Genomic DNA, 23,195 nt, shown 5'->3' on the forward strand with positions numbered 1-23,195 from the left:
ATGCCCAAAAATCTGAAGATATGTTTTTTATTGATATTAATGAATCATGCAGGGACTGCAAGTGGTCAGAAGTCTGATAAAGGTAAGATCAGAAATCTTGTGTAGGGGAAAGAATGTTTTGTGTATTGAAAATGCTATATGTAGTAAAATAGATTCAGTACAACTGAGAAATACGGGATCCATTTCTCTGCTGGCATAACTCCATGAGTTATGCCAGCAGAGAATTTGGTTAACATTGTAAATAAAAGTTTTAAAAGCAGTGACCTTTCATTAAGCAATTTTTATTAGCACTATACATCTGCTGCAGGTACATTTGATTAAAGGTACTTTTCTTTAAATTAGTTTACTTATGATGCATTTATTTTATGTTTAGACTTTTTTTTTATTTTAAAAGGTTGTTGAATCTAATTTTAGTAATAGGATAATCTCTTACAGATTTGCCTCCATTATTACAAAAAGCTGCGGTTAGTATTTTTATTTTATCTATCTTCTATCTATATTAATTCTGTAATGTAATCTAAAAATATTTGTGTTATTACACATATTTGTTGTTTATACCCTTTAGGAGGAAGTAATAGCTGGAAAATATCTGAATGGTAATATATAAAACTGTCCCTACCTATGTGTTGAAAACATTTTCAAATATCATGCAACATATTAATTCTTTTTGTTTTATTTTCTTGTTTAGCTTTCCTTGATATACTCCATTTTCAGGGGTAATGTATGACATCCTGCAATGTAGATAGTATATGTGTATGCACTAGAATAGAACATTATGGATAAAAAGTGTAATCAAAGGATATATATTTAGTGTTCACTAATATTAACCTATTATGTACAGTGTATATATACATTATTAGCTCTATGACCTGCATTATCACAGGTTCTGCATACAGAATTCTAAACCACCAAATCATTGTATAGTGGATTGGTGCATCTAGTTGTTATGATTCAGAACTAAAATGAAAATTAACAAGTATAAAACCATTTCTCATGCCAAAACAGAAATATACATGAAATGAGGCTGGGAATAAATACATGCTACATTATTTCAAAAACTTTTTGATAGTTAACTTTGTTCATTTTTTTCCACTGTAATCATGGGTTTAAGTGTAAATCTGTTTTGGCAAAAAGATTAACTAAACCCTTGCATCACTGTCTTATTAGTAATAGTGCTTGATTGTTGTAATTATTTTCTCTTGTAAGCAAAAGTAGTTTATTTTACTTGTATTTTGCTTTTTTTTTTTCTGCTGTAGCACTAATGTATGGACAACAGATATGCCTAAAAAAATCATGGCATATTTCCATGCTCAGAATGTTATGTTTACTATTAGCAGCCTACAGGTTAGTACCCTTTTAAGAGACAAAACTTTCTTACTAAAGAGAGAAGGAGGAAATATTCAGAAAACTAGTGTCTGTTGTCTAAGTCGTAGAGTTAAATTATAGAGTTAACCAATAAGTCGGTATAATACTGCAGGTCCATATTAAATTGAGGGTAGAGTACTTTGCTTTATGGCCTTCAGAAGTTTGCAAAGGACTAAGACACAAATAATAAAGAAAAGGGCCCTTTTGCTCCTCTTTTGGAGGCAAGGCAGGGCCTGAATGTTTGCTCTGCAGGCTTGCATGTGCTCTTTGGTATGGTAACTGCTAGCCAAGTAATGTAGCCACACCATGTTTATCCATAAAACAGAGGATTTCCCTATCATGCTTCAGGTCTAGCTGTGCTTTGCATTACTTCTAAGGAATGTGAGATACTAGATTTCCTATAAATCTCTCTCTCCTTTGAAGACTTCACTGAACTCTGTTTTGTTAAAAAACAAACAAAAAAAACCCTTATCGTGGCAGCATAAGTAGTGCAGGAAGTAGATGCCATTCGTTATCCACAGTCATTACAAATGATGGCGGCCAAGTTCAGACTTGGAGCAACGTCATCAGTGGAGCTGCACCCTTTACACCAGATCTGAATTTGGTCCCCCAAATAATAAAAAACATCTACTGTCCAATTTGCATTCTTAACTGTCTCAAAAAGCCCATGAATCAGTGTCCCATGACTCCATTTCATGATCATAGCTCTTCCAAAACTATATGGATCCACATTAAGGTTTTGCTTTTAATTTTATTTTTTGATGCTTTCATGGAGAGCTATGATATAAGTTTAAAGTAGCCTTAGATGTCTGTGAATAGTCACAGGCATAAGGGTTATTGATTTTAAGTAGAAATAAAAGTATATTAATTAAAGTAGAAATAAAAGTTACAAGAAGGATTTAATGCATAAGGTAATCATCAGTGTAGGGAGCATTTAGAGATCCTGAACTGATGTCAATAGAGCTATGTAGATTTACACCAGATGAAGTTCTGGTTAAAGTTGTACCTGTAATTAGGCCTTCAGCTGATTATACTGGTATTTAATATTTAGGAATCTATTCTAGGAATTATTAGTGAATCAGTTGGCTAACTGTAAAGCAGTTTGTACATACTGAGTATGAAGGATACAGTGTTTTAAGGATTTATATTGCACACAGAGCCAGTTATATTCCAATAATAGGTACAGGACCAGTGGCTTAAGTAATATTCAGTCATAATATATCATTAGCAACTAAAAAGATTGTGCAATTTAAAAGACAGATAACCATGTCACTCATATTGCTCTGTTTATAACGAAGGCTTCTCCCATCTGTTTCTAATGAATTTAAAATCCACTTATGTTGATTAGCTTCATTAACACTTCTAAACAGTGTAGTCTTAGACTTCCTGGAACAGAAGGTATTTGCAATCTCTGGCATGGTAAAATGTGTTTTGTTTGCAATGCGGATTCTTTTGCACCCTAAGCAAAGACAACAACAAAAATTACAACTTCAAACTAGTTTTGAAATAGTCTTGTTGGAATTCAGTATAGTATTAATTTTTAGTCCAGTCCAGGGAAGAGTAAAGGTGAGATGCCAGTGCTAATCACACTTATGATGACAGGTTTCAGAGTGGTAGCCATGTTAGCCTTATCAGCAAAAAGCACGAGGAGTGCTTGTGGCACCTTAGAGACTAACAAATTTATCTGGGCATAAGCTTTCATGGGCTAAAACCCACTTCATTGGATGTATGCAGTGGAAAATACAGTAGGAAGATATATATATACACAGAGAACATGAAAAAATTGGCGTTGCCATACTACCTATAATGAGGGTAATTAATTAACGTGGGCTATTATCAGCAGGAAAAAAAAAGTTTGTAGTGATAAATGCCATCATGTGCCAGCAATGCCCCTCTGCCATGTACATTAGCCAAACCGGACATTCTCTACACAAAAGAATAAATAGACACAAATCAGACATCAGGAATTATAATAGTCAAAAACCAGTCGGAGAACACTTCAACCTCCCTGGTCACTCAATTACAGACCTCAAAGTTGCAATACTCCAAAAAAAAACACTTCAAAACCAGACTCCAACGAGAAACTGCAAAATTGGAATTAATTTGCAAATTGGACACCATTAAATTAGGCTTGAATAAAGACTAGGAGTGGATGAGTCATTACACAAAGTAAAAACTATTTCCCCATGTTTATTTCCCCCCCCACACACACTGTTACTCACACCTTCTTGTCAGCTATTGGAAATGGGCTATCCTGGTTACCACTATAAAAGTCCTTTTTCTCCTACTGATAATAGCCCACCTTCATTGATTACTCTCGTTATAGTTGGTATGGCAACACCCATTTTTTCATGTTCTCTGTGTATATATATCTTCCTACTGTATTTTCCACTGCATGCATCTGATGAAGTGGGCTGTAGCCCATGAAAGCTTATGCTCAGATAAATTTGTTAGTCTCTAAGGTGCCACAAGTACTCCTGTTCTTTTTGCTGATACAAACTAACATGGCTACCTGTCTGATGCTTATAATGTCTTCTCTTAATGTTATCTGTTCCCTCTGAGTTCCAAAACACATAGGACTTCGTTCACTGGTGGTGGGGTGTGATGTTGCTCATTGACTGAGGACCTGGCATGTACTTTCCTTCCCATTCAGTTGCATGTTTCTTTCAGCTCAGTATTCTTAATCTTCAGAGTGATTGAAGGGATTAATCATCGCAGCCCATTGTAAAGTAGAGAAGTATTATTATTCCCTTTGTTTTTTTTTACAAATGGATAAACTGAGGCATAGATGTAAAATGACTTGCGCATTGCCCCAGAGGGAGTCATTTTCAGAGCCAGGGTTAGAACTTGGGAGTCCATACCCTTTCAGCCTGGAGCGTTTAAACAGAGAGTTTCCGGGAGTAAAAGATTAAGAGTGTGTATGTGTGTATATATATTTCTACATTTTATTATTCCCCTCCTGTCTGCAGATGTCTATAAAAAACTACCTGGAGAACCTTTTATACCAGCCCAAACAGCTGCTGTCAGATTTTCAACAGATTAATCATCAGCAGTTTCAAACTGCAGTGAAATATCTCTTCAGAAGCAAAAAGAACCGTTTTGTAAGTCACTTTGTACTCATTGTATGAAAAGTAAGAGCTTCCTTTTGATGTTTAAATAGAAAGAAGGCCAGACTGTGGGTTTTTCTGTGAATGTTTCACACTGTAACCCAGCAGACATGAATGAGTCCCAGGTTTGGTGTTTTACATCCCTTGTTGATTGGGTGTGGGAATATGAGAACAGTGCACTAAGCAATTATGTGGGGGACAGAGCACTCTCTTCTACCAATATAGGACCTGATACTGTAATTTGATCTGTGTGTCGGACCCTTACGCCCACATAGAGTCTTGTTGAAATCAGTGGGGTTTCACATGGGCGTTAGGGGTCCACCCACATGTATCATTTTTCAGGACTGGGGCCATCACATGTGTTTATGAATAGGGAAGAGAGGGTCTTCCGTGATGGGAGGAAAGGCCTGCAACATAAGTGTCCTGGACACGGGAGAGAGCAAACCAAGAGAAATGGAGGATGCTCCTCTGGAGACATGTGATGAGTGTCCAAATAATACAAGACTTTAATGTATTGTAGAGTCTGTTTTACTCAGACAGTTGCGATTCAGATCGCATTGTCATAGCACACAGGTACGTTCCTAGAGCACTTTGGGAGCTATGTAAATAATACTGATCAGAGCTGCAAATGGCATTTTCTCACATGGTATTCACAGGTACCTCCAGGACTGATTGTGATGCCAAATCACCATCCCTAGAACTAGCACTGAAACATCAGTCCTGAAAGTACTGTCTTTGAACTACAGACATTTAAGTTGGGAAATGACCTATTAGTTCTGGTCCATTCCCTCTGTCAGGGCAAGAGTGTTCTTACAATGTGTTTTTAGTGTTTGTCCAGTCTTCTGAAGGATGTATGTTTGGGTAGGCATTGCAAGAAATACGGCATGTGGAAAAGGTCCATTCTGGGGGCGGGGTATGGTGATCATCTATCTACATACATACATACATACTTTATGCACAGGTTGCCACAAATCTTCACATTTTCCTGTGTATCCAGGCGAATACTCCGTAATCTGCAGCCATTAGTAGCCTTTTTCTGCTTTTCACTTTGCTTGAGAGATTCAAGCTGATTTTTGGCCCACAGGAGAAAAGAATAATCCCCAGTAATGCAATCAGCCACAGTATTTTATTGCTGCTCTATTTCAAAATAGTGGAATATTGTGTCAACACTGCTTTTTATCAGGCCTCAAATTAAAAATATATTAAATTAATTATGAAAGTAAATATATTCTCTTAACTCTTGGATACCTGCAGGAATTGGGAAATATTGTTCTTGACCTGGACAGGATTAGGGAGAGAATTTTCCAAAGCCCAGGAGGAAACAGGACCTTGTTCCTTGTTACATTGGAGAAATGCTTTCCAGCATTGAGCTCTATGGAATGTGTGGCTATACTAAGCCAAGTTCTGCGGGTGTCGTCAGTGAGCTATCTCCAACCTGATGTCATTAGAAGCCTCCCTAAAGATCTTCCACAAGACACTTTCAGAAACTTGTAAGTCATTTATTTCTCAATGAAAACAATCATTTCTATTGTCTTCTGATTAAATATACTTTTTTTAAAAAAGAGTTTGATATAGTTGCTCTGTATCTGGCATCAAGATACAATTTTCTATTTAGTTTTCATTCATTGTGACGCTATAAAAGCATGTTTGCTAATCTCTACCATTAAAAGAAATTCCACTTATCAATTAATTTGCATGTGCCATTTTATCATTTAGATCAGCCGTATTCAAGGACCTCTACGACAAGACAACGGCAAATGCACAAAGAACTCTGTATGACTGGATAAAGCAGATTCTACAAAAATCCTATATCACCAATGGTATGTTGAACATTAAAAGGAAGGCTTGCTTATCTATCTTGAAACATGGCCAGGAAAAGGTTAATCTTTCCTAGTGAACTTTTTTCTCATTATGAATAGTGCTGTGTTAAGGGCAGCCCTCTTAAATACTATACATCTGTCCAGCATACAGTAAACATATGTCCTTTGCTAGAGCTGCGCTGTGGATACAATTATAAAATATGCTTATTCTTAAAGGTGAACTCCACCCTTGTACAGAGGACCATACACAAGGACTGTGTGCCCCTTTGGTCTTGTTTCTAAGGCTTATAGGGGATTTAAGTTGTGTATTATCCTAGTGCAGGCTCTCTGCTCAGAGGTGAAGTTCACTGTGGTACCCTCTTTAGACTAGGAAAATAGGTGATCTTTGAAAATGTTAGCTACCATGTTTTTAAACACAACAGGAGGCTATGAGGGTTCTACCATTGGGGCACTGGCTCATTCAGAGAAATGACCAAATTAAAAGCAAAGTAAAATAAATGTACCTCCTTCCCAAAAATACAATAATACAATAATACCCCTCCTCCTGCCTTTCACAGCTGTCTATCTCCCCTGGCTGAGGTGCTTATTCCAGGGCCCGACAGTACAGGAAACATTCCACTAGGGGGCACCAAAGCAACAGAAACAAGACATCAGGGAAGGTCATTAGCCACTTCAGCAGCCCTTTAGTATAGTAGCAATTTGCGCTTCCAGGGTTTGATCCTCTTCCCATTGAAATCAATGGCAAAATGCCCAATGACTTCAATGGAGCAGGATCAAGCTCCTGTGCAATCTTCCATCTAAAGATATCAGCGTAATCTGTAAACACTGGTAATGAATGAGCCTCAGACACCCCTGAGAGGTAGGTAGGTATTAACATCAGGGTGAAAGAAACTTAAAGGACTTACCAGGGCAGCTGGGCTCCTGGGAAAGGTGTTGTGGGGAGATGGCTCTGGGCCCCTGGAAGGGGCAGGGCCTTGGGCGGAAGGGGCGGGGCTGGGACCAGACTCCCCCAGCCAGCCCTTCAGCGCTGCCCAGCCTACGCTGCTCGGGGTTCTCGCCACTGCCGTGGTAGTGGCAGTGGTGGCTGGGAGCCCTGGTGCTCCAGCAGCAATTTAAAGGGCCCAGGGCTCTGGTACTGGCTTACTTTCACCTCCGATTAGCACCATTTTACAGATTGAGAAACAGAGGTATATTACTTGCCCACAGCAAGTCTGAGCCAGAGTTGTAAAAAGTCCAGATCTTCTGCCTTCCAGATTTGTGTGTTAAGTATAAACACATCCTCCTTTAATTAACAAGTGAATATACATCCAAGAAGTAACTGAGAGTTACAGTGCCCCACCTAAGAGTTCCAGCACTGGCAAATGGTCTTGGTTGTGATGGTCTCTTGCTTGCTCCTGTGACCATTGTGGATTAGGAACAGTATGAAGACAACATGAAGCATGGAGCTTTCACACCCCTCTGCAGCAACCTCTCCTTCCACTGCAGCTCAGCAATGCAAGAATCTTGAAACATACCACGTATCTGTGTTATGTAGTAGGCTGCCTTCCCAACATTTTTGCTAGTTTTTGTTACAGATATTTCCTCATTTTTATATTTGTATATTCCTGTGGAATGGCAGAGAGCTGTTTCATAGCTGCATGTATTCCTGTCCAGTTGTGCCAAGGATAGAATCAGCATTAGATGACATGTTGTTTTAATGTCTCAAAAACATCTCTCTAGAGATTTGTTTCTAAGTAACTCAGCTAATTCTCATTTCTTTCCTATTAAAAATACCAACCTCTCCAATGATGAAGAACTCTGGTGGCTTTTGCAAAAACGGGTTCTGATGTGTTTTATATTTTCTGCCTGATTTTTAAAGAACAAAAAAAGGCTCCAGGGACCCTAGTCTCCAGTGTTGCCAAAAGCAAGTTTCCTCTTCTATTAAATTCTACAGTCAGGATCTTTACATTGTGAAAATTCCTTCCCCCAGCTCTTTCCTCTTTTCTCTCCCTTCCTGTCTCTTAATGTGCTTGGTGGTGGGAAATAGTATGGTCTAATGATGAAAGCAAGGGACTGGATACAAAGACTTTTGGAGTCTGTTCTGAACTCTGTTTCACCATATCAACCATTATAAGGCAGTCACTTAAGATCTGTGTTTTCAAAAATGCCCACTAATTTTGGATGCCTCAGTTTGAGAAACGATTTTTTCAGAGATGTTGAAAACTCCCTGAAGTGTATTCATGACTATTAATAGAAATCAGCTAGAGTTGTGGGTGATCAGTATCTCTGCAGATCAGGCTGCAGAGATGTCAAGCTGAGCACCCAAATAGTGAGACACGCAAAATTCATAGCCACTTTTAGAAAATTTAAGCCTTAGCTGCTCTGTGTCTCAGTTTTTCCAATTGTTAAATGGGGATAATTATTTCCCAGGGCTGTTGTGATTGTTTATTTGTAAAACGTTTTGAGGTCCTTGGATTGTGCTATATAAATGGAAATGATTGTTCTTCTTATAATAAGGTATTGTATTTCTTCAGTTTTTATCCTAATTTATGGCTGTACTAAATATTTTTTACTTTCTCTGAGGTTAATATCAGTTCAGTTAACAATGAGAGTATTCTGTATAGTCATAGCATATAATCAGTCATTTAAAGGAACCCTGTCGGGTTAATAATATACAAATATAAAGTGCTTTACCTATGTTACCAAATAACACATCTCATTATGAAAACTGCTACTTCATACTGCTTTTTACTTCTGCATTTTGTTTAGTTTAGGGGGCAGTACAGACAGACTAGTCATTTTCACTTTCTGATTCTCATTATTAGCATGGAGCTGCAATAGATGGATGCACAAACCTCAGCTGAAAGTTTTAAAAGCAAACAAAGCTGATTTATTGACATTTAAAATATTAATTAATACACTTCTGTTATTAATGTTTGCAAAATGTTAGTTATAACTCATCTCCTCCCCACCATTTATGGATTTAAACTATCTGACATTGTCCATTTTTAAGAGCAGGACCTAGTAGTGTTATGATTTTAGAGATCCTTTGATTATCCAGCAATGAAGATATACAGAGTATAATGTTTATTTATAATCACAATGACATTCTTTACATTTGAATGAGTATTTTTGTACAAAACAGAGTTAAATGATTCAACCTCTTGGGTCAGTGCAGAAAATCTATGGATTTTGGGAAGATATATGGTCCATCTTCCATTAGAAGAAATTATGAAAATTAATCTGAATGAAGTAAGTAGAAAAATGTGTTTGGATGTATCAGTTATCTAATGATGTGATAGAATGATCACAGGCACAAATTTAAAAATGAAAGATTGTGTATGTTTAAAATGATTTAGTTGCAAACTAAATCCAAGTGTTCAGTTGATCATTTATTAATGAACCACTCCACTGCCTCTTTTAAAATTGAAAAATGTACAACATCCATAAGTGCTTAATTAGATGTGTATGCTTGTCATTGTCTCTTTCCCACAATCTATCTCCATCAAAACTTCCATGGTCTGCACTGAGAGCTCTTCAGATGAGGCAGGATCAGGCCCCACATGAGATTGCAAATTATCTAGGTATGATACAGAACTACTGGTCTTTGCCTTTTTAACCTTTGTATTATCCAGATTGCTGTTTGTGCCATCTGTGTAATCCGAAAGGAGGCAGATGATAGTTTATAGTATCAAACATGTATTAATGTCTTTAGTTTGTATAGATTCCTAATAATATGCTTTTGTTTGTACTAATTAGATGAGACTATTCATAAGCTATGACAATGCAACCAAGCAGCTGGATACAGTGTATGATATCACACCAGAACTTGCGCAAGCTTTTCTAGAAAGAATAAACTCATCAGGATTTGATCTGAGAAACACTTCAACTATCTACAGGCAAGCAAGACTTATTTTCATTTTTAGCTGTCTTTGAAAATGCTTTTCTGGAGCGAAGTGGAGGGAAGGGAAGGGAGAGACTGGATGCTGCATAGGATTGTTAGGATATCATGGTCTTTTACTTCTAAATTGCTGGTGAAAACTGCCACTGGTTAGTAATAACCAAGAGTTGTTGCCATCTGATGAATTTTTGAAAGTGCTTCTAAAATAACCTGATGGTCTCACACCAGCTTCCTTGTGGACAGGTGTCCATGTTATTAGTAGCGCCCAAGAATCAGGGTTCCATTGCGCTAGGCATCATATAGACAAATAAGATAAGATATTCCCTGCCTGAGCGAGCTTGCAACCTATATGTCAGGCATAATTTCACAGGTGGATGAAACACTCAGAAAAGGTGTGTGTGTGGGGGGGTAGTTTAGGAGGATGAAGTTACAATAAAACAAATTCGTTTTTAGCAGAAAAGAAGACTCAGCTAGCCACCAGCCTAACCATTGCGTGATGGTATTGATCTGTAGGCATTGTGGCAGAATAGACTTTGAGGAGGGAATCACACATGCACTAGCCACCACCACCACCAGTGTCATTAATTGATACCCACATTACCAGTTGTAACAGAGAGGCCTAGGAGGAAATAGGTAAAAAGAATGATCTAGCCTCCCCACTTTAGTGGGCTCTCGGAGGCATAGACGCCAACTCTGTGGGTGCTCCAACAAAATAGTGGGTGCTCAGCACCCACCGGCAGCCCCGTGGATCAGCTCCTCTCCTTCTCTCCCAGCACCTTCCGCCTGCCTCAGATCAGCTGTTTAGCAGCATGCAAGAGGAACTGGGGGAGCAAGGGTGGGGCGCACTTGGGGGAGGGGGCAGTGGAGAGGCAGAGTGGGAGCTTGGGGGAAGGGGCGGAGTGTGGGGGGGTCGAGCATCCCCCAGCAACTCATGTTTATGCCCTCAGTATTGCATTAAGTCACATTTGCATGCATTGCTGACCTTCTTGTGACACTTCTGTGGGTAAACAGAGGATCTCCAACTTCAGGGCTGTCAAACCAGCACTAAACTCACTTTAACAATAATAGCAATAAGAATGAAAATGAACCTTTCTCGTGAATACTCAGTATGAACCACCTGCAAGAACGTTTTGTTCCTTTACATTTATATTACATTTTGTCATATAAATGATCCTATTTAGCCCCAAGACACCACTCTCTGGAGTTGTTTGCAGACCCCTGAGGCAATTCCTTGGACTTTTCAAATGTATAAAGAATAGGCTTTATGACTCCAATTCTTTTCTCATTACACCAGTGGAACTTTATTAATTTCAGTGGAGTTATTCCTGAATTACACTGGTGGTAAGTGAGAGGAGAACCAGGCCCACTATGTATATTTCTGTGTCAAGAATGAGGGGGAAAAAATCTCACAAATGGTTTTACTACCCATGTAAGGTGCCAACTTCTTACAAACTGGAGGAATGTCATGCTCCAAAGTCCTTAATATAGTCCATTTTACAACACCCTTATTTTATTTTACACATTTTAACCCTATTAATGCTCTTTTAAGAATTAATATTGTTTATTGCTGCTAATCCCAAGGGAGATTAGGAGCCTTTGGTGGCAGTGGAGTAATGCATCAAATGGTAACTATTTGTTATAGAAGTGCGGTTATAGATACTTTGTTGATTTGCCTGTTAGTCTGATGATGATTGTCTGCCATGACTTCTGTTGGGCCATTAAAACAGTGGGTTGTTACATTGCTAAGCGATTTGCTGTTGAGGGACTAGAGCAGGGGTCTCAAACTCAAATGACTCCGAGGGCCGCATGAGGACTAGTGCATTGGCCCGAGGGCCGCATCACTGACACGCCCCCTTGCTGCCCCTGGCCCCACCCCCAATCCACCCCTTCCATGAGGCCCCGCCCCTGCCCTGTCTCTTCTCCACCTCCTCCCCTAAGTGCCCGGCTCCCCGCTCCTCCCCTCTCCCCCCTGGAAAGTGCTAAGCGCCACCAACAGCTGTTTGGCGGCTTGGCGGCAGGAAGCGCCTGGAGGTAGGCAGAAAAAAAAAGAAGAGTAATATAGTAGTATAGTATTAAAATATAGTATGCTATTAAAAGTCAATTTATTAACTTTTTTATTAACTTCTTTAACTGTAATGTGAAACGTCAGTGCTAATTTTGACGTTTTGTCAAATTTTGTACTAATTTTGGTTATGTCATTGTGACAGTGTTGGTTGACACTTTAATGTAGAATCTACAGTTTTAATAAATATATACACTCAGTAATGCACCTCACTCAAAGGACAAAACACGCACTTAGATTTACTGCCTAAGGCTCTGGGAGGGAGTTTGGGTGGGGGTGGGGGAGGGGGTCTGGAGTGCAGGCTCTGTGCTCGGTGCAGGCTCCAGGCTGTGGCAGGGAGTGGGGGTGCAGGCTTTGGGACGGAGTTTGGGGATAGGAGGGGGTGCAGGGGTGAGGGCTGTGGGGCTGAGGGTGAGGGGTTTGAGGCATTGGAGAGGCTCGGGGCATTGGAGAGTCTCAGGACTAGGGCAGAAGGGCAGGGGAAGGGCAGCCTGCCCTGGCCCTAGTGCAGGGGGGGCGCTAGGACCCTGCGGCAGCAGGTGATGCCGGAAGCCGGCATAGCGGAGGAGTGGAGTCAGCCTGAGCTCCCGGGCAGGCTCCCGGGCGGTGAGGGGGCAGCAAGTGGGGGCCGGGAGACACTGGGGGGAGGCGCGTGGGGGCAGCAGGTGGGGCCAGGGGAGAGACCCGGCCCCAAACATTGGGGAGCAGCGCGCGGGGAGCTTAGGCACAGAAAATAACTCGGGGAGGGGGGCGGGGTGAGGGGAGTTTGGCGGCGACAGGCAGTAAGTGGGGGACAGGGCGGGCTCTAGGCACCAGCGGGCCAAGCACCCGCTTGGGGCGGCATCCTGGGGAGGGCGGCAGATGGCCCCGGTGGACCTCCCTCAGGCATGCCTGCGGGAGGTCCACCGGAGCCGCCGACCCGCAACCGCCAGAGCGCCGCCCCCCGCCCCAGCAAATCCTAGCCGCGGCTGGGAGTTAAAAGGCTCTGGGCTCCCTGCCGCGGCGGGCAGCTCGGAGCCTTCTGATTCCCAGCCGCGGCTGGGAGTTAAAAGGCTCTGGGCTCCCTGCCGCGGCGGGCAGCTCGGAGCCTTCTGATTCCCAGCCGCGGCTGGGAGTTAAAAGGCTCTGGGCTCCCTGCCGCGGCGGGCAGCTCGGAGCCCTCTGATTCCCGGCCGCGGCTGGGATTTAAAAGGCTCTGGGCTCCCTGCCGCGGCGGGCAGCTCGGAGCCTTCTGATTCCCAGCCGCGGCTGGGAGTTAAAAGGCTCTGGGCTCCCTGCCGCGGCGGGCAGCTCGGAGCCTGATTCCCAGCCGCGGCTGGGAGTTAAAAGGCTCTGGGCTCCCTGCCGCGGCGGGCAGCTCGGAGCCTTCTGATTCCCAGCCGCGGCTGGGAGTTAAAAGGCTCTGGGCTCCCTGCCGCGGCGGGCAGCTCGGAGCCTTCTGATTCCCAGCCGCGGCTGGGAGTTAAAAGGCTCTGGGCTCCCTGCCGCGGCGGGCAGCTCGGAGCCTTCTGATTCCCAGCCGCGGCTGGGAGTTAAAAGGCTCTGGGCTCCCTGCCGCGGCGAGCAGCTCGGAGCCCCTTCTGATTCCCAGCCGCGGCTGGGAGTTAAAAGGCTCTGGGGTCCCCGCCGCGGCTGGGAGCCCGGAGCCCCCTCTGATTCCCAGCCGCGGCTGGGAGTTAAAAGGCTCTGGGCTCCCCGCCGCGGCGGGCAGCTCGGAGCCCTCTGATTCCCAGCCGCGGCTGGGAGTTAAAAGGCTCTGGGCTCCCTGCCGCGGCGGGCAGCTCGGAGCCTTCTGATTCCCAGCCGCGGCTGGGAGTTAAAAGGCTCTGGGCTCCCCACTCTAGAGCTGGCCCTGGTGGGGGAGCTCCGCGGGCCGCAGGGAAGAGCTCCGCGGGCCGCAGGGAAGAGCTCCGCGGGCCGCATGTTTGAGACCCCTGGACTAGAGGAAGTAAAAACTGTCTGAACCCATCTACACTACAGACTTTTACCAAGTTTGTGACTAGGCTGCAGCATAGCTAGCAGCTGGTTCAGTTCATGTCCATAAACCACATAGTTTAGACACCAGTTCTGGTGGGCCCATGTTCTGCATATTGATCCTGTCTGTGAGCAGGGCTGTAGCATGAATGTCAAGCTGTAGCTGCACTCTCCCGTTGTTCCAGCCTTATGTAAACGGGATTGCTAACAGGTTGAAAGATTAAATATAGGGGCAAGGCCAATACTGTAGCCTTTTTTGCTCATTTGATGACTAATCATTGACTGTAAGTGCAGTAGAAGTAGAAAATGCTCATCAGAGAGCTCTGATATTTTACCATGACTATGATATGACCATGAGGTCAAATGTGTCCATGTGGCTGATGCACAAAGGTCCTGTCAACCTGACAGCTGAAATCATGCATTCAACAAATGCCTCTGGAAATGGCTGTTCACAGCGTGTTTTTCCTAACTAGTGTGGACAGATTTTTTTTCTTTCTATGTTCTGAAACTCTGCTATATACTTAACCAGGAGGGTGCTGAGTGAAACAGTCTGTAGCGAAGCTTTGTAAAACACTTAAGTTTTACAAGCTTGCAGTAACTGTTTGAACTTTATTGTGTTCTTAATATAGTTTTAGTTACTGGTTCGACTCAGCCAGAAGGGTATTAGGCATGTAATCCTCAGCCATACACACAGTTGTATGCCCTGCCCATGCTAGGAAACAAAAGCATGTTTCATAGACTATCATAGAATATCAGGGTTGGAAGGGACCTCAGCGGTCATCTAGTCCAGTGGTTCCCAAACTTTAACAGCCTGTGAACCCCTTTCACTAGCACGTCAAGTCTTGCGAACCCCCTCTTAAAAATGAATATTTCCAGGGATTTTCTCCTGTACCTGAGTATAAATTATAAAAGCAGTGATCTTGGAAATATAATATTTGTGTTTATGACATGCTTATTACACACTATTTATTATTAATTATTTATCATTACAGTATTTTTATTACATTATGAAAACGGCAACACTCTTCCAAGATCTCACTTTTCCAAGATCTCACTCAAAAGAGTTCCTCCTACACAAGCATTCAGGTCTTGAGCAGTCCAGGCAAACAGCACACGTTACAAAAAAGCTTAAACTTGTTCTTCATAATAATTTAAAAAACAATACTAGCTGCCTATTTAATTTAAAAAACAGCAAAAAATATTCACCTCCCTTTCCATTTCTTATAAGGAGTCTTGATGTTTAAATCTCCTCAGTGTGATAGATATGCTTGCTTTGATTTGCTTAGCTCTTGGAAGTCTAGGGGCTCCGGGCTGCTGGCCCCATGCTGCCTGGGATCCCTAGGGACAGTTCTGTCCACCATTAGGGAATTTTTTCCCGAGAACCCCCTATAACGTTTCCTGAACCCCAGTTTGGGAATCACTTATCTAGTTCAGCCCCCTGCTCAAAGCAGGACCAATCCCCAACTAAATCATCCCAGCCAGGGCTTTGTCAAGCCTGACTTTAAAAACCTCTAAGGAAGGAGATTCCACCACCTCCCTAGGTAACCCATTCCAGTGCTTCACCACCCTCCTAGTGAAAAAGTTTTTCCTAATATCCAACTTAAACCTCCCTCACTGCAACTTGAGACCATTACTCCTTGTTCTGTCATCTGGTACCACTGAGAACAGTCTAGATCCATCCTCTTTGGAACCCCCTTTCAGGTAGTTGAAAGCAGCCATCAAATGCCCCTTCCTTCTTCTCTTCTGCAGACTAAACAATCCCAGTTCCCTCAGGCTCTCCTCATAAGTCATGTGCTCCAGCCCCTTAATCAAACATCACCTCTGCCTCCCCCTGCCTCTGAAAATGGTTGTCTTGTGAGGGTAAATAGTACAACAGAGCATTGCAAATGGCTACAGTCATTCTGTTGGGTATCAATTGGATTTTCTTACAACTGCTGTTGAACAAATCTACGTCCAGTGGGGTAGCCACATAACTCTGCCTGTGTGGTGGATAGGGAGCTATGCTAGATGTGAAACATGGTAGATTTTTATTTATTTAGATTTAAAACGATAAAATAAAACCTATCTAAGACTCTAGATGCCCTGCATATTAATTAATTATACAATACAGTGAAATCCCAGCAGTATTAAAATAATAATTCCAATCGGAACTCAGCCTGTCAGACACCTACAGAGCATCCTGTCCACCCCTTCAACCTTTCTAAAGTGGGGATTATACCCAAAATCCTTCCAAAGGGAGCAAGTTCCAAAAGTGGGCTCCTTAAACTGAGAGAATCCTGCCACAACATATTGAATCATTAACCTAAGTTCTGACAGCAAGCGCTTCCCAACTGATTTTAACAGAATACAAGAGAGTTTAGGTCTCAGACCATTCAGGGCTATAAAGATTGTAATTCAAGGTGTTGGTGACAACTAGAAGTGATCAGAAAGCTAGTTAAAGACTATGAGCTCAGGAGCTGCATTCATGTATCTCCAGTTAGCTAACTTATTTCTGGTCTCATACAGGTTAGGCTTGTTGGTTTGTTTTTATGATAATATGGAACAAATGGATGCCATTGTGGCACGGGTTTTACTTCATCAAATGATGAAATGCAATCAACTGAGAGGATTCCAGGCTGATGTTTATAAGGTGTGTATTTGTTCACTCTTGTGTGAACTATCCTAGCTAATCTGTTTCTCACCCTCCCTTTTCTAGGATAAATTTCTTCTTTAAAATCCAACAAGAAAGGAGTGACAAATCACTGACCTGCAAGAAATACATAAAAAAGTACTTGAATAAGTAATGCAAAAGATAAAAGTCCACTGACGCTTTTAACAGCGTTTAGTCCTCTCAGCCTGTTTCCTCACTCTTCATATTTATTTGCCATCTGTGGGTCTACGTCAGGATTTCTGTGAAGTAGGTTCATAGAATATCAGGGTTGGAAGGGATCTCAAGAGGTCATCTAGTCAAACCCTCTGCTCAAAGCAGGACCAATCCCCAGACAGATTTTTGCCCCAGAGCCCTAAAATGTCCCCCTCAAGGATTGAACTCACAACCCTGGTTTTTAGCAGGCCCATGCTGGTTCTTGCTAAATGCTTGCTTCTGGTGCTGATGGTTAGTCAGAAAACCCTGATAATGTTTGGGTAACAATGGAAATTAGATGTTCGCAAACCTCCCTGCTCTTAAATACAACTTCATGCTCTGCATCTGCCTTTTCTTGATGTAGCTCAAAGCTCAACTCCTAGACATTGCAATGCAAAACCAGACCTTGAATGATACCCTTGGGTCTCTGTCAGATGCAGTGGTTGGATTGACTTCAAGTCAGCTGGACTCTTTGTCACCTGAAGCCGTGCATAATGCTATTTCAACATTAAACCAAGTCTCTGGATGGGCAAAAAGCCAAATTATGGTTTTATCCAGCAAATACCTCACTTATGAAAAGGTACATTTGGGATTTTTCTGATATAACTTTATCACATTTGATGAAAACAAAGTGCAGGAACCTTTTTTTTCAACTGCAACTGTTGATTTTGATAAGTTTGTAATCCAGAGTTTTACTCTATAATTTATTCTCCGTACAAGATTTCTGTAATGCTCTCATTGACAGAGCTGGTCAGAAAATTCTGTTTTAAACAGTGTTTTAGCACAAAATAGGAAAATATAGTGCCTAAGATATAACTTGACATAGGAAGAATGTGCATTTTTAGTACACAATTTTACTTTCAGCTCTGAGTTGCTGCCACAATTAGCTGAACTTTAAGAAATGTTAAAACTGTTACTGGAGGTTCTACATTCCAAAGGTGAATTTTAGACAAGAAACATATTGCACATCTAGTATTAATGGTTCTGAAGTTTTACTTTAAAGATTTCTGCTAAACATGGATTTGAAAACTTTCCCTTTTGTTTCCTCTGATCTCTGTATAGGTTTTATCATTTTATAACATTAGTCAAATGGGTGCTTTGGTGACTGGAATTAGTACTCAATCATTCTACAACATGAACCCAAAGGAGCTCTCTCAAGTTATTAGAGGCACCTTATCCCAGTATGCCTCTGATTTATCACCTGCACAACAACAAGGTATCCTCACTAAGGTAATAGTAAATTCTTAATCCCCCTCTCCATCTGCACCAAAGCACAATGACCTTATATGCAGAACATGATTTTTTTAAAACACTGTAAATTACATGTGGATTTTGGCTGAATTGTTCACTGAAATAATTACTTGCTATTTGTATTCTGTTTTCCTCTCAAACGCCAAATACACTTAAAAAGTTATGTACTTTACCCTCTGTCATTCAGTAACATGTTAATTCTAAGTAGTGAAGTAACTCTTTACCTGCAGTCTCTTAAGGAATATTACATTGAATTGAAAGAATTTAGTCAAATCCTATGAATCTGGAAATAAACTCTAAGTCCCATGTACTGTCTTTTTTCCTCTTTATTAGATGCTTGCATCTAGAGATCTTTCCTCAGCAGTCACAGATATACAAGGAGCTTTTTTTAAAGAAGTATGTCTTTCTGATTTATGGAAGGAAACTGGTTTTAACTCTTCAATAGTAAAAGAAAAAGAATTACGGACGAGCCAGGTAATGAGTAGTTATAGTATTTCCATTTCCACTATGACTGATGCCTTTATAAATACAAAAAATAGATTTCCTCTGAAGCACAGTAAAACACTTCAAGACAATTTTCTAAGGGGTTCTCTCTTGATTAGGATCCCAGGCCACATTTCTCCAATAGGAAAAAAGTCATAATTACTATTGTTTTCCCTTCCTACTCCATTTCCAGAGGTGTGTTCTGTTGCTTACTGGACAACGAGAAGAGTAGAGATAGAGACGCATAAATTCAGAATGAGATTGGAGAATATGGGTAGGAGGAAGGAATCAATCCAAATATGCTTTGATGACACCCACAACCAAAGGTCTCACTGACCTGGTCAGCATTATAAGAAATTTTATATAAGAATAAACTGTTCTTTAATATACTAGGCACAAAGCTTGTCAAGATTCTGCCACATATTTCTTCTTCCTGCATTTTGTGTAATTGCCACTTGCATTTGAAACCAATCCTGTAGTCTATACATAGAGGTATCATGATCATTGTCTAACCTACATGCCATCACTTAAGTCAGTGATAATGACTGTTCCTGTGAATAGGGGTTGCTGGGCTCGGGCCTCACAATCATGTTTAATGCTTTTAAAATTCATATGAAAGATACTATAGTATTTCCTTGAGCTATCATACAAATTACCCAGGATGCACTGTCATGTATTTTTAATTTCAGGCCTTGTTTCTCTATGAATTATTGTCTAAGAAAACAACAGCTCCCGCTGATCTCTTAAGGTATGGATACTAGTCTCACTGTTTCACACCCAGGTGAAATGTGTTTGAAACCTCATTTTGTTATCAGAGTGGCAATGAAACAAAGTCTTCTATAACTCTCAAAATATGTTACATTTATATAGCACCTTTCATCTCATGGGACCCCAAGCCCATTCATCTTTCTAATAAAGAGAAGCCCTTAAGCTCAAAAGATATATGAAAAGACCCCCAAAGATCTTGATCAACATTTTTCAGTTTAGGCTCAGCTCTGCTTTCCGATGGCTTTAATGATTCATTATCAGAGAAGGCCACGAAGAGGCAGGGGGTGGGGAGGGGAGGTGAAAGGAAGAGGAGGGCACAAGGGTGGGAAGGAATGAAGAGGTGTCCAGAAGGGGTTCTTTCTTGGGATTTGGTCTGTAGAATGAAAGAGATGACGATCCTCTGCCCTGGATCATGCTAACAAATTCATGAACTCATGTGTTGTTCTCTCTATCAGTATAGGGCAGTTGGTGAAAGGAGTAACATGCCAGCAGATTGAGCGTATGAGCACCGACTCTTTTCTAAATAATTTCAGATTCTTTGAACAGAATCTCCAGTTGCTTTCTCCATATCAGGTAAAATTGGAATCATAATAGTGTGTATATATTTGTCTAGATACATAATCTAATACACAAACTGTAGGTGGATTAGAGCAGGGTGAATTCATAATTTTTTTTTCAGTGAATTTCAAATCTTCTGTGTGAACTGTCCATTAACAGATTAAATTTTCACTATTTCATTTGTAGTTCAAGAATTAATTGCAGAATAATTCCTGCAGTTCATTCTTGATTTGGAGCTAATTCATGAATAATCTATTTAAAACTCATACAAACCCCGATGTGCACCCAAACATGGGCCTTTTCATCTCTGGCACACAGGAAGAGGAAGCTACAAACAACTTTGTAGAAATTGCGTGCATGAAAAAACTCTCTGAAGATAAGCATAATTCTACATATGCTAATTTAAAAAATGTAATAAACACCATATGCATTCTTCCTCAGAATTCATAAGTGCTTAAGTTTCTAAATATTTTGTTTTCAGGTTAACTGTTTGGCTTGGAAATTTTGGAAAGCCTCCAACACATCTATCCCTCCCTTTCTCTTATCAGTGCTTCCGTAAGTTCTTCCTGTAATATGCATGGCAATATGTTCCATTTAATCCTCAACAGCTTTTTTTACGTAACCATTTTAGTGCCAGAGAAATGGATGACTCAAGCAAATGATAGTTTTATATGTAAGTCACTGGTTCCAGCCAAATCAGTATCAACCAAAAGTTGTTACCATTTGATGTGTGTTCAGTGATTTGTGTGAAGCATGTCAGTTTTAATCCCTGGTTCCAGTCACTTCATGAGAACCATCACACTTGGAATTTATTGACGTATGTAGAACTGTTATAAAGACTGAATTGCCTTCTTGCCCTTTTGAAATGGTTTCTCTCCAGGCAGGATTGAGGCACATTGACAGGGTACTGTGTGGAAAGCTTGCGCTATACCTGCTCTATGAATGAACAGAGGACTTAATTCTCTGGGCCTTTCCATTCATCACCTTTCATAATTGCTAAATTCACTTACATTTGTTTGTTTATTTTTTGTTTAACGATACAGACATTTTGTGATGCCTGCCTTACCAAGTAGAGCTGTTGGGGGTGGGGGAGTTTAGTATGCCTCATGGAAAAATTTGAAAAATGAATTTTTTAAATTTAATTTGAAATTTTCAGTGAAATGGGGTTTTGTACAAATTTAAAAAATATTTTTTAATTTTTCAAAAATTTCTGTTTGTTCTGCTGGGAACATTCTTTCTCTTTGGGGGATGGGCAGGGAAGAGCAGAGTGAAAAAGTCAGTGGTTAATTTCTCCATTCCTTCCTCCCACTCATGAAATTTGTAATGAACAACTACAATTTCTAACTTAAATGTAAATAATTCCTTTTGGTTGACAGAGGATTTTCTATCAGGGAAAAAAACTTTTGATGGAAATATTTGGATAAACTCTGGTACCAGGCATGGCTGACAGAGACGCCCTTATGTTGCGTCATCTTCTATTCCATCAGAAACAGCTGGTATACTCTGATGCTCTTGACTTCACAGGACTGCTCATTGAGAGCACAGAAACATTTGGAGAGCCTGGCTGGCATAGCTTTGGGATTTGATTCAATTCTAAAAGGCTGTCTGCCACTCAGATGGAAAACCATATAACTTTGGTTTCATTTGGCAGCCCTTCTTAGAGTGACATGTTCCAAATATTCTTATCAGTAATCCACCCACTGCATCTTGACTCATTAGAGAGATGAGAAATGCTCGCCTCCATTGTAGGTTTTTGCAGCTATATTTACTTTAGAGTCCTCTAAAAGGTGCCAACTGGAGGATTTATTGTTTTTGTGTTAACTGTTTACAAGAGTGCTTTTTCCCCTATAAAATATTCTGTTCAACTTAGTTGTGTTGGCCATGTCTGCACTGGTAGTGCTGTCAAGCTCTGCTACATACTTGCATTTTATTTTATAAAATAAATTAAAAACTACCTTTGAGGAGTTCACTTGCAAAGGGTGACTTTGGAATGTATTCTGACTTTATCACAGTGGTCATTATGTAGTAAAGCTTCTTAGTCAGTCCAGTTGTCTAGAGATAGCACAGCACATTGCCATATGGGAACTCAAAACTGGATGTTGTTTGGTCCTTTGCTCCAGCATAGGGAGAGACTGGGAGCACTCCAGACTAGTGGTTCTCAAACATCTCTCTGTGGCCTGTCAGTAGTCAGCAATTTGAGTCTCTAGAGGTGTCACGCACTACTCCTGACAGGGTGATAGTGGTCAGTGGCGGCTCCAGGCACCAGTGCTCCGGTCCCTGCAAGGGCGACAGTCAGGCAGCTTTTGGTGGCTTGCCTGTGGAAGGTCTGCCGGTCCTGCGGATTCAGTGGCAATTCGGCAGCAGGTACGCCGAAGCCGTGGGACTAGCGGACCTCCCGCAGGCAAGCTGCCAAAGGCTGCCTGACTGTCGTGCTTGGGGCGGCAAAAAAGCTAGAGCCGCCCCTGACAGTGGTAGGCTTGCATTGCTCTCTAGCAATCCCTCTGGCCAACCCAGGAGTCTTTTCAGAGCCTGCACCCATTCTTTTACACTATATAATGAATAACCAATAAAGAGAGCTGCCAGTGCAGAAACCTTCTATAACCTTTATGTTCATGCATTTGTCTTACCCATTTCTAAATAAAATAAAAATGGGTAGACAAGTCCTTTGACTACAGCAGCTCTCATTCCCCTTAGGATACAGGATGTCTACACTACAACACCTGCAGCTGGCCCATGACAACTGACTCAGGCTTGCAGGGCTCTGGCCTTGAAGCAGTTTCATTGCAGTGTAAACGTTCCAGGGCTCAGGTTGCAACCTAAGTTCTGGGACCCTCCCACCTCACAGGGTTCTAAAGCCTGCGCTCCAACCTGAGCCCGCACATCGGCACCAGGGTTACGTATGGACGCTTTGGCTGGCAAGTCAACCACACCTGGAGCTTGGATCCTGGCTCACACTCCAGTCAAAGATGTCATCTGGTTGGGCCTTTTCTCCTTAGACAGGGCAGGGTTGTGGTAATTTCATCTCACTGTGCCGATCCGATGCAGTTGATTTCAGGAGCTAATGAAAAGCCAGGAGAGTGAGAGA

The 23,195-nt window shown here is 41.5% G+C and overlaps 1 protein-coding gene across 1 annotated transcript in view; it reads left to right on the forward strand.

Moving 5' to 3' along the window:
• Positions 1–23,195, forward strand: part of OTOA (otoancorin) — a 55,147-nt gene continuing 31,952 nt past the window's right edge. The window contains exons 1-17 of the mRNA XM_044979693.1: positions 1–82; positions 436–464; positions 566–596; positions 689–716; positions 1,257–1,344; positions 4,335–4,466; positions 5,727–5,962; positions 6,189–6,292; positions 9,417–9,523; positions 10,031–10,170; positions 16,714–16,837; positions 17,415–17,630; positions 18,113–18,280; positions 18,635–18,775; positions 19,474–19,532; positions 20,008–20,125; positions 20,592–20,665. Of these exons, the coding sequence (XP_044835628.1) occupies positions 1–82; positions 436–464; positions 566–596; positions 689–716; positions 1,257–1,344; positions 4,335–4,466; positions 5,727–5,962; positions 6,189–6,292; positions 9,417–9,523; positions 10,031–10,170; positions 16,714–16,837; positions 17,415–17,630; positions 18,113–18,280; positions 18,635–18,775; positions 19,474–19,532; positions 20,008–20,125; positions 20,592–20,665 (1,877 nt within the window). The remainder of the gene's footprint in view (positions 83–435; positions 465–565; positions 597–688; positions 717–1,256; positions 1,345–4,334; positions 4,467–5,726; positions 5,963–6,188; positions 6,293–9,416; positions 9,524–10,030; positions 10,171–16,713; positions 16,838–17,414; positions 17,631–18,112; positions 18,281–18,634; positions 18,776–19,473; positions 19,533–20,007; positions 20,126–20,591; positions 20,666–23,195) is intronic.

This window comes from Mauremys mutica, chromosome 11, assembly GCF_020497125.1.
Source record: "Mauremys mutica isolate MM-2020 ecotype Southern chromosome 11, ASM2049712v1, whole genome shotgun sequence".
NCBI lineage: Eukaryota > Metazoa > Chordata > Testudines > Geoemydidae > Mauremys > Mauremys mutica.